Genomic DNA, 12153 nt, shown 5'->3' on the forward strand with positions numbered 1-12153 from the left:
TCCCTTCCAAAAAAGTAAAAAATAAAAGACATAGAGGAGAAAAAGCAACAACACTCTGGATATATAATGTCAGAGTGAGTTTACTTTTCAGAGTAAAATTCTGTCTAATTAATGCTTTTCTGTGTGTGAAATTGTCTCCTTTCCTCTTACTACATTTGAGATTGCCAGAATCATCAACAAGCGTGTTTGTTCTCAGTCTTTTTCTAAGTGCTAGGCTTGGTGAGGAGTCGGTGATGGGTACACAGGATTTCTTCTGTTTAAATATATACCTTCCTTAGAATAAGTGTGGTACAAAGAAAGCAGATTACCTTTGTAAACTAGTAGTATATGCTGCTTTGTGCATGAATCCTAAATAGGATATCTGATCAGACTCAGGCCAATACTGGAATGTTGTGCAAATCTGATGATTATTAAAAACAATCTCTATGTTCATCTCTCTGTTTTTTCACGTGAAGTTAGTAGTTGACCAAAGATATTTCATAGGATTAGCCTTTTTCAACTGGGTAAGTAACTAGATACAAAACTGAATGTGTCAGGGAGCCTATTTTGAGGTTAATTGAACCATGTATGTATTTAATGTACCCTCTGTCTTCCTTGTGGAAAACAAAAGTTGCTCATAGATGGAGCTGGAATCTGATATCCTGTAGAGCTTATGATGCTTGAGTATGAAGGGATCGTAAAATAAATAAGAGACACTCCCAGTGTTATTAAAGGGGCTGAAGGTGGGAGAGGTGAGATATCCCTCAGACATCTCACCCAACCCAGGCCCCGAGGGAGGCTAACACTGTAGCCAGTCCTGAGAGTTGTGCCTGAGAATTGCATGCATTCAGTGGCGTTGTGTTTAGCCAGCTTGTGGGGTCCGGTCCGCCAGTGTTTGAAAAGTGGAGTAGGTCCACTGGGTAAAAGGAGCCTTTGGGCTGTCCTCTCATTCCTGTCATGCCCCTGCAGGCCAACTTGCCACTTCTGCAGCGTGAGCTCCTCCACTGCGCAAGGCTGGCCAAACAGAACCCTGCCCAGTACCTCGCCCAGCATGAACAGCTGCTTCTGGATGCCAGCACCACCTCACCTGTTGACTCCTCAGAGCTGCTTCTCGATGTGAACGAAAACGGGAAGAGGCGAACTCCAGACAGGTGAGAGGGAGGAGGACCCCAGACCTGCAGTATGAGGACATGTTTCATGTCATGTTTAAACTGCCGACCGACACCTCTTGCAAAATAGTAATAAGCTAGAGTGGCCATCTAGGGAATCTTGCTCTGGCCTGGGGTGTTACAGGGTGATGAGTCTCTGGCCTGTGTCAATTAGCTTTTTGTGCAGGTTAATCTTTGCTACTTGTAATTTTTTTTTTTAAGTTTAATTGACCTACAACACTATGATAGTTCCAGATGTACAATCTAGTGACTTGATTTTTCTATACATTACAAATGGTCACCACCACTGCTTGCAATATTAAAGGAAAAGGTAAAGATGAATGATATTCAGATATGCCAAGTGCCACTGACGGTTGTTAGACACGCAGTCAATACAGGCATACCTTGTTTTATTGCACTTTATTGTGCTTCACAAATACTGCTTTTCTTTCTTTCTTTCTTTTTCTTTTTTTTTTTTTTTTTGTTTTTAAACAAATCGAAGGTTTGTGGCACTCTGCATGGAATTACTCTTTTGGCACCATTTTTCCAATAGCATTTGCTCATTTTGTGTCTCGGTGTAATTCTGTGAGAATTTGGTAATTCTCACAATATTTCAGACTTCTTCATTATTATATTTGTTATGGTAATCTGTGGTCAGTAATCTTTAATGTTATTGTAGTTGTTTTGGCATTTTTTACAAATAAAGTATTTTTTTAATTAAGGTATATACATTTTTTTTAAGACGTAGTGCTACTGCACACTTAAGAGACTACAGTCTAGTGTAAACATAACTTTTATATGCACAGGGAAACCAAAAAAAATGGTGTGACTGGCTTTATTGTGATATTTGCTTTACTATGGTGGTCTGCAACTGAACATACATTATCTCCAAGGGTATCCCTGTATTAAAATTATCATTTACTATGTAATTCATCCCAACCACATATTTTACCCTTCAGTGTTAGGAAATTTGTTATTCTAAGTTTTCTCAAAACATGATGGTTTTGAAATCTGGCCTAAGCACAATGCAGTAGCTATTTAATTTGGGTTTTATATGAACTAAGAGAAAACTTCTGGGAAGCTAGATGGACTGAGTGAAGATAAGAGTTAAGTAATAGAACTTACAGATGACATTTTTGCTGAAAACTTTTATCAGTCAATATTCATTCTATCAGGTACTCTGCTCTAATAACTGAGAATTCTAAGAAATGTAAAATAAAACCCCTTCTCCATTAAACCTTACAAATTAGTTGTTGAATAAGGCATACACATGAAACTTCCAATGTACCTTACTAAAATAATTTTCCTGAATACCTCAGCCTCATATATAAATATTTTCTAATCCAGGAATATAAAGTCTTATCAGCATCTTGCATAGTATTTGTAAAATATGGAGAATCTTAAAATGCAACTATATTCGGAAACTTGTTTGTCATATGCTTTGTTTTTCCTTTTTCTACTTATCCATTCACTCCTTCTGCATTTTATCAGGGAAGCATAGACCAGCCTTTGAGAGGTTAACAACCTGGCACAGATTCCTAGGAGCTTATGATCCTTGGAGCTGCTCAGAGACATCTATCTGTGACCAGCTTAGCTACCCTTAAATGTATAGTTGCTTTGCAAATCAGAATGTTATTAAAAGCCAGCCAGTTTACATACAGTTATTACATAATCCTCTGTTAAGCAGTTTTTATGCTACAATCTCTGGAATTTTTCTCCTCTTGACATAGGATCTCTTAATAGTTTAAAATGCCTAAAGCAAAAGATTAAACGTTAGTTTACTTCTGACGCACTGTAGACCCGCCTCCATACATGACCTACCAACAGTGCTACTTTCTTATTTTCACAAGTTGTATTTCCATAATCATATTTAAGCATTTAGTACTTAAGCTTTTAAAGGCACCTGCTTAATCCAGGTGTCTGAGTGGTGTGTCCACATGATACTACAAACCAAGAAGCAGCCCAAAGATAGATGATTCACATGTGTATTCCTGTCTGATCCTAACCATTTACCCTGCAGGGAATCAGTACTACCTGCTGGTATTGAGATGTTTCAGCTCCATTTTTCCAAGATAGTGTGGTAAAGGAAATTAAGGAGAGACTAGATGGGAAATTGGGAAGAAGAACATTTATTTGGGTGGAGGAGAGGATAACAGGGAAAGGTTTAGATAGCTGTGATAAATGTAAAGGTAATCCTATAGGCAAAATTGGAAATGGACACAATCTATTCTAGAAACTCTAACTGCTAAGTAACCGTAACAGGCAGAATGAAAACTTGCTTTATCCACTTCTCTATATTCCCAGCACTTTCTCCACTGGTTCTTTCCCAGTGTTTTATATGTGAATATACTGTGACTTTAGACCTCCCTTGAACAGTGCTGAGGTAAGCCCTTGGCAATGTGCTAACATTGATATGGAAACTTCATATAAATTCCACAGAAAATCAGCATTTTTGTTTTGATGATCTGTAGCTGTGTGTGCATGCATGTTTGCATTCAGTCAGGTAGAACTTTTTTAAAAGAGCCTTCAGTGTTCTTCCTCTGGTTATCCATAGACAGTTGCTGGAGTCAGAATTCACACAGTTGCTCTTTGGGTGGAACATTCTTTTTCAAGTGGAACCCTGAAGTGTGCGTTATAATGGAAAGATGGCAAATGGATTTCCTTAGAGTTAGGAGGAAGGGTAATGAGAATATGTTGTGTAAATACATTTGTATCTTGTGGGAATTTGATCAGAGCCAAGAAAATATGGGCCTCTACTATTTCTTTGCATATATTTTCTTCATCTTGTTTGCATGTGCATTTTCCTCTTCTCTGGTTATTTATCTGTATATCCAGATCTACTATATGAAATTTTATAGAGTATGGAACTGTGTGACAGCAGAGCTTTTTTTTGTTGTTTTACTGAATGTTTTGTTGGTGCATATGGTCTGACATGGATGAGCAGCCACGGTGAGATTTTGGAGTCTATTAAACTGGCTCATTAAAAAGATCAATCTGTTTCTGTAATAACACTGGGAACCATCAGTCACTAAAAGAGGGAAAAACTGACACCTGAGGAGAAAACACATTTTGATAATTTGTTCATGACATGTCACGAACAAAAGAGCGCTCTATATTTTGTTTACAACTTTCGGGCTTAAATTCTGTGATGATTGCTGATTTAATCTACTAAACAGTCCTCACGTATTTCAGGGATGGGTTTTGGCAAATGTAACTTCTCATCTTTAAATGTGATTGTCACTGGTTATATTTTTTCTTTTTTTTAAGCATTACTTTTATTTACAGAGAAATGAATACTCTGGGGAAGTCTATGATTTTTTTTTTTTTTTTCCTGTATGAAACAGTAAAATTTATTCTACTTCTTTTTAAAAATAGATCTAAGGTGAGTCCCTGAACAACTATACTAGATTTGTAGGTCTGTGGTAGAATAACTTAGAACCCAAATTAGAAAGAGACAATTTTCATTTAAAAATCGTGCTATTTTCTTCCTAAAATATTAGAGAAAGTTAATAGAAAGTTCTGATTTCTATTCTTTGTTCATATGTAAAAGTTTATTGTTTATCTTGCCATTTTGTGATGGGAAAAGCTGAGGAAGGGAATACAGACCTTTTTTGGAGCTGATTAAATGAAGAGACCACTTGCAAACAGAGACTAGAAGTTGAGAGTCCTCTTTAAAACTGCTCACCATGATGGTTATGAAAACACAGTTTCAAATGGAGTGAGGAGGGAAAGAGCAGTTAGACAAAGGCTGCCTTTTTTTGAGAGTACAAAAATAGTTAAAAATTACTATGTTTAAAAGGATACTTTTTTTTTTGTTAATTATCATCTGATGTCTTTTCTCACAGCTTTGATGTTGCAGCTTTTGTTATATTTGTCTTTAACATTGTGCTCTCACCTGTCATGCCGATTTTCTGACTCAGAATCTTCCCGGCTTAAATCAAATCGAATGATCATTGGTTTTGTATGGGTAACACTGTCTCCACTGCCTTCCTCCCCGTTTCAAGTGATTTATGTTAAATATTAATCCCCTTCATCTATCTATCTCTATATCTATATATTTATAGATAATCATTTTAATGTAATTATGCTTTAAATTACTCAGTTTAACACATCTTGGTTTTTATTATGAAGGCCACATGGTTGCATTAATATGTATTTCCTCCACCCTCAATTATTAAACATTATTTTCTAAAAAGATTTTCTTGAGCTTTAGAAGTATGTAATTTGTTAGCTGGGAGCAATCTTATAGATTTATGAGGCCAATCCTTTATCTTAAGAAAACTAAGGATGAAAGAACTTGCTTAAAGTTACAGAGCTTCTTAGTGGAGAAATTTACCTACCTGAAATCTTCCAGTTGCACAAAATATGATTTAATGTGCAGAATGTAAACAAGGAAAGCTTAACTAAGAATTGTGTCTTTTTCCCTCCTTACTTTCCCTCATTTATTTTTCTCTGTAATTGCTTATGTGGGCAAATGCAACAGTATAATATTCTGAGGTTTTATAAATTTTTATACTGATAGAGGATTCACAGTAAGCCAGATTTCCTGGCTTAATGAGTAAACTAGAAAACACTGAATGTTGGAGGGTCATAAGGCAGTCATTTTGAAACCGTGTTGGTTGAATGTATAAGATTTGTTAGCAAAGCACACACCAGCTGAACCTATTAAATCCATTTTTCCTTTTCTGCAAAATGAATGAGATTTCAATATTTTTGTCTTTCTAAAGAGAAAAGATAGGTGCACTTTATAAGGAATTGTAGGGACTTCCCTGGCAGTCCAGTGGTTAAGACTCAGCACTTCTGATGCAGCAGGTGCGGGTTCAATCCCCGATCGGGGAACTACAATCCCACATGTTGCGCGGCACGGCCAAAAGAAAAAAGAAAAGAAAAGTTATAAGGAATGGTAGAATTAATTGACTATGCAAATAAGAATTAAATTTTTATTGTCTGCCGCATTCAGTTTTCTGTGAAAAAATATAAGGGATTTATATTATATTCACACATTCTTGTTTTGTGTTGCATTTTTTAATGCATTCATCGGTTTCAAGAAGAGAGTAATCATCCCTGTAGAAACGATTTTTTTCTTTTTTGTATTAGTCATGTCAATTGTGGAGGCTTCTAGTGAAATTGCATTAAGTTGCATTTACATGATGAGAAAGATTGTGTGGCTGTAGAGAACATTTTGGTCTCCATACTCCAGCCTCAGCGTAAACTTGCTAGCCTTATTTTTGCTGCTGTCCTAGGGTCTGGCTCTGCTGAACATTGTTCATGCCTTAGTCTGTATTCTGACTGATGGTTTCTGTTCTTTGCCCCAGTTCTTGTGTATAATAATTCTATTCATACTTGGCAAGCTAACTCAAGACAGGTTCTACTATTTGAATGAAGACTTCCCAATCATGAATATTATAATAATGGTTACTATTTACTGAGCACTTAAGATGTGCCAGGCCCATGCTAAATAATTTACATATGAACACACAGCACTTATTTCCTGACAGTCCTATTGCATAGGTTCAGGCTGGCTGGATAATATGTCTGAGGTCACATGGCTTGTAAGAGGCACTGATGGGATTCTAAACCCTAGGTTCTCTGACTTGAATGCCCGCACTCTTATAACTGTGTTTGTAATACCCCAGCCTCTGAACGCCTCAGCTTGAAAAATAAGTGCTTTGGTTAAGTTGTTGAATGCCAAATATGTGTTAGGCTCTTTATGTAGCGTCTCTCATATAGTCCTCTCAGTAGCTCTGAAATAATTGCCCCTATTCTGTGACTCATAGAGATTAAGCCTCCTCAGTTCATATGGCCAGCAAATAGCAGAGCCAAAATTTGAAGCCAGCTCCATAGCCCCTGCTCTTTCAAATGTAGTGATCTTTTCTCCTTCTGATCTCCCATACCACTTTTTACTCTTTTTATGGTAGCTGCTGAGTTCAGGTCCTGCGTAGCAGTATAGAAGTCTTGTACCACTAATTAAACTGGGTTTATGGTAAAAAAATTTCTTGCTAGCACACTTCCAAAAAGCATTTAAGTCTACTACTAAACCATAATCTTAGGGGAGGGTGTTGGGGATCATGTCTTGCTTACTTTTGTATGTCCAGTAAAGCTCAGGATAGTGCATGTTACACATACCGGCTATCTAAAACAAAGCAAAACACCACAAAACAACAACAACAAAACACTAGTTGAACAAATAAATAATCAAAATTAAACTTAGTACAGTCATTTTTAGTAGTGTAGCAAATGGCCCTCTCCCCTAAGAGTTTTTTTGCTTTCTTGTTTACTTTCTTTCTGTCATTTTAAAAAGTGTGTCTCTGAAACACCTACAGCCATGAAAGCAGCCAGGAACAAAGTGCCATGATTGATTCACTAAAAAGAAAAAATTAGAGGGCTCCAGTTGAAATGTGTAGATGACAGATTAGAATAAGAAAGCATAGTTCCACAGGCTAGAAAGCCCAGAGATAAACCCACACACATGTGGTCACCTTATCTTTGACAAAGGAGGCAAGAATATACAATGGAGAAAAGACAGCCTCTTCAATAAGTGGTGCTGGGGAAACTGGACAGCTACATGTAAAAGAATGAAATTAGAACACTTCCTAACACCATACACAAAAATAAGCTCAAAATGGATTAAAGACCTAAATGTAAGGCCAGACACTATACAACTCTTAGAGGAAAACATAGGCAGAACACTCTATGACATAAATCATAGCAAAATCCTTTTTGACTCACCTCCTAGAGAAATGGAAATAAAAACGAAAATAAACAAATGGGATGTAATGAAACTTAAAAGCTTTTGCACAGCAAAGGAAACCATAAACAAAACGAAAAGACAACCCTCAGAATATGAGAAGATAGTTGCAAATGAAGCAACTGACAAAAGATTAATCTCCAAAATTTACAAGCAGCCCATGAGCTCAATATCCAAAAAACAAACAATCCAAAAATGGGCCCAACAATAGAACTACGTATGACCCAGCAATCCCACTACTGGGCATATACCCTGAGAAAACCATAATTCAGAAAGAGACATGTACCACAATGTTCATTGCAGCACTATTTACAATAGCCAGGACATGGAAGCAACCTAAGTGTCCATCGACAGATGAATGGATAAAGAAGATGTGGTACATATATACAATGGAATATTACGTAGCCATAAAAAGAAATGAAATTGATTTATTTGTAGTGAGGTGGATGGACCTAGAGTCTGTCATACAGAGTGAAGTATGTCACAAAGAGGAAAACAAATACCGAATGCTAACACATACATATGGAATCTTAAAAAAAAAAAACGGTTATGAAGAACCTAGGGGCAGGACAGGAATAAAGACGCAGATGTAGAGAATGGACTTGAAGACACAGAGAGGGGGAAGGGTAAGCTGGGACGAAGTGAGAGAGTGGCATGGACTTATATTTATTACCAAATGTAAAATAGATAGTGGGAAGCAGCCGCATAGCACAGGGGGATCAGCTCAGTGCTTTGTGACCACACAGAGGGATGGTATAGGGAGGGTGGGAGGGAGACACAAGAAGGAGGTGATACGGGGATATATGTATACATAAATCTGATTCACTTTGTTATAAAGCAGAAACTAACACACCATTGTAAAGCAATTATACTCCAATAAAGATGTTAAAAAAAATCTACAAACAATGAATACTGGAGAGGGTGTGGAAAAAAGAGAACCCTCCTACACTGTTGGTGGGAATGTAAATTGATACAGCCACTATGGAGAACAGTCTGGAGGTTCCTTAGAAAACCAGGAATAGAATTACCATATGACCCAGCAATCCCACTGCTGGGCATATACACTGAGAAAACCATAATTCAAAAAGATACATGTACCGCAATGTTCATTGCAGCACTATTTACAATAACAAGGACATGGAAGCAACCTAATTGTCCATCAACAGGTGAATGGATAAAGAAGATGTGGCACATACATACAATGGAATAGTACTCAGACATAAAGAGGAACAAAATTGAGTTATTTGTAGTGAGGTGGATGGACCTAGAGTCTGTCATACAGAGTGAAGTAAGTCAGAAAGAGAAAAACAAATACCGTATGCTAACGCATATATATGGAATCTAGAAAAATGGTACTGATGAACTTAGTGGCAGGGCAGGAATAAATACGCAGATGTAGAGAATGGACTTGAGGACAAGGGGAAGAAGAGGCTGGGATGTAGTAAGAGAGTAACATTGACATACATACACTACCAAATGTAAAACAGATAGCTAGTGGAAAGCTGCTGCATAGCACAGGGAGATCGGCTCGGTGCTTTGTGACCACCTAGAGGGGTGGGATAAGAACAGTGGGAGGGAGGCTCAAGGGGGGGGGATATGGGGATATATATATATATGCATATAGCTGATTTACTTTGTTGTACAGCAGACACTAACACAACATTGTAAAGCAATTATACTCCAATAAAGATGTATTAAAAAAAAAACAAAAACAATGTGGTTCCAGACAGCAGGAGCAGTAGCAACTGAATACTTCAGCAGTGGTCAGAAATTAGTGAAGACAAGGGGACAGCCGCTCCCAGTCAGTCTGACTGATCAGCAGATGGAGAGCTCCAGGGACATGTGCCTGAAGGTTTCCACCTTCTCTTTGGGGGAGGGAAGGCTCTGGGAACCCACATATTGTAATCCTTAAGGGCCCAGGTATCTTGTTTTTGTCTGGAGGGACCAACATCTACCTGCATCTATCTTTTTTACTCCAGAAGGTGTTAGCCCGCCTCTTAGGAAGTTATCTCCTAGGTTGTGGTTTAGCAATAGAGAGATGGAAGGCACTTCTTTCCATGTGGCCCAGTAGTGTTGGTCCTGTATCACTCAGTGCTTTGTTTTTCACCATCTGAACATCCCACTTCCTGCAGGGTGATATTTCTGCAAACATAGAAATCACTGCAGGTTGTCCATGAAGAATCAGGTTTGATTTTCTTTTTAAGGAAGCAGGGGAATTTGTAATGTATTTTGTTTCAGATACATTATTCAATACCAATATAGGGTGTTATATAAAATTCTTATCTAAACTCAATCTATTTCCTAAAAATTCCTGAAGAGACCTTTTACTGAGTTGTGTTTTGAAAATATGATGCCCTAAATGACCACTCCCCTGCCCTTTAATTCAGTGTCTAGTCTTTCTGTGGAAGCCTTAACAAACTGCATGTGTTAGAAAAGGGAAGGAAGCTTTGTTTAAGATTAAGTTATTAATGTCTTTGGGCTTTACTTGAACAGAACTGTCACCTCCTGAGATTTAGATATATGCTTCTTTCTAAAATAAAAAGTAAAAAATTGTTTGTTTTTTTTAAAGACTCAGCCAGTATCTCAGCCCTGGTTCTGGCTGAGATGCCTGCAGAGTAAGACAAGGGCATGATAAGGCCAAGATAATGTGTCTTGAGGTAGGGCAGAAGGACCTATGCCAGAGAAGCTTATGAGACCATCAGCAGGACTTTTTTTTGGAGAAGAAAGTTATAGAGTGACTTCCAAGTTTCTATTTTGTGGCTAAGTAAAAGGTGGCATCATTGACTGGTGAAGGAAGTACCAGAGAAAGACAAGGTCAGTTTAGACATGTGCCATTTGAAATACGTGTGGTCAGTTGGAGAAGTCAGCACCTAAGGCATGTATTTATTTGTAACAGGACTAATATCAGAATTTTTAAGTTTCTTCCTTGCCATTCTCAGGTTTATTATGCTATACCAATTTGCCTTTCCCTAGAACAATCTTTTAGTGCTGTTTTCCGCACTTAAAAAGCATTTGAATCTAGAAAAAAACTTATGTCTGTTCCTGTCATGTAAGAAATTGATTGGTCCTTTTATTCTAGTTATTGCCACGATCTTAATAATTTCTTTCTTCATTCTTCCCCATTTTCATGTTACTAAGGAATTGTCAGTGCATACTAGCCTGTTATGACATTTAAAATATTTTATATAGAGGAAAGTTTTTTTTAAAGTTTGTTTTCTTTCTCAAGTAAGTCAGTTTACAGCCTCTGTTTTGAGGAGCTGAGAACAGCCTGAAGTGGGGTAAGGTGTAAATTAGGTTGTCTCTTAAGTGTGTTTTTTTTTTTTTTTTTTTTTTCTTAAACACTGTATTGTTTCCTATCAGTTTCATTTTACTGGGCAGGAAACTGAAGCCAGGTTATCTCAGGGTCACATAGCTGAGTCCTGAGCAGTCTTCTACTCTTAGGACATCAGACCCTGAGAGAGAAGTGATTGGGATCTAATTGTTGAAGTAGTTAGGTTATATTGAGGAACATTTCTCCTGGAAGGGAGATAGAATATAAAAAACAAACCAAAAAATGCCTTCTAGAAACCCATGAGACATGACAGACTTCCCACTAGAATTTGAGTTATTTTGAGAGTATGCTGGTATGGGACAATGAAAAGTATTTGTTAGTTTTTGCCTAATACATTGTGAGAAGGTAAGAAACATTCAGATTTGGAATTTGCCCCCAAGCAAATGAGGTTTTAGATAGTTTTAGGCATTTCTAAGAAGCAGACAAACAAATAGCAATTAAGTTGTTTTGGTTAGCTTTCTGGACATACATCCTTTGAATAGGGTTGGCTTTATAGGTAGACTTGAGTGGTTGGAGGAAGCACAGGGAGACTTCTCATAACTATTTATGTGGGCCGTTTGAATGCTTTGCTGCTGAAATATACCTGCCTCTGTGAGGTGATGAGCTTTATTGTTTCAATAGCTGCAAGAGTGATAAGACCCAGAATAGGGACTGTCACTGCAAGGACATGATAGAAATGAGAGGACAGACTCAGGAGCTAGCCCTGCTTCTTAGGACATTACTGTCCTTGCTTTAGGAGGGAAAAAAGCTTCAATACAGGCTCGTTGAAGTAATAGCACTGATCAGAGGGTTGATCTGACAGCAAAGATAAATAACATATCTAACTACTTTGAAAATAGTAAGAATTCTTCCAGTGTTGAATGTTCTTGTTATCTTTGAACAAGGAGACACAAAACCAGTAAGTTGAGTTGGTTTGACACAATTGGATCAAAGATGTTTTGATATTT

General features: G+C 37.5%; 1 protein-coding gene across 1 annotated transcript in view; it reads left to right on the plus strand.

Moving 5' to 3' along the window:
• The window catches only part of RUNX1T1 (RUNX1 partner transcriptional co-repressor 1), a 128082-nt gene that overhangs the window by 82107 nt on the left and 33822 nt on the right, over positions 1-12153 (plus strand). The window contains 1 exon segment of the mRNA XM_067711798.1: positions 949-1130. Coding sequence (XP_067567899.1) covers positions 949-1130 — 182 coding nt within the window.

Source organism: Pseudorca crassidens, chromosome 17 (genome assembly GCF_039906515.1).
Source record: "Pseudorca crassidens isolate mPseCra1 chromosome 17, mPseCra1.hap1, whole genome shotgun sequence".
NCBI classification, from domain to species: Eukaryota; Metazoa; Chordata; class Mammalia; order Artiodactyla; family Delphinidae; genus Pseudorca; species Pseudorca crassidens.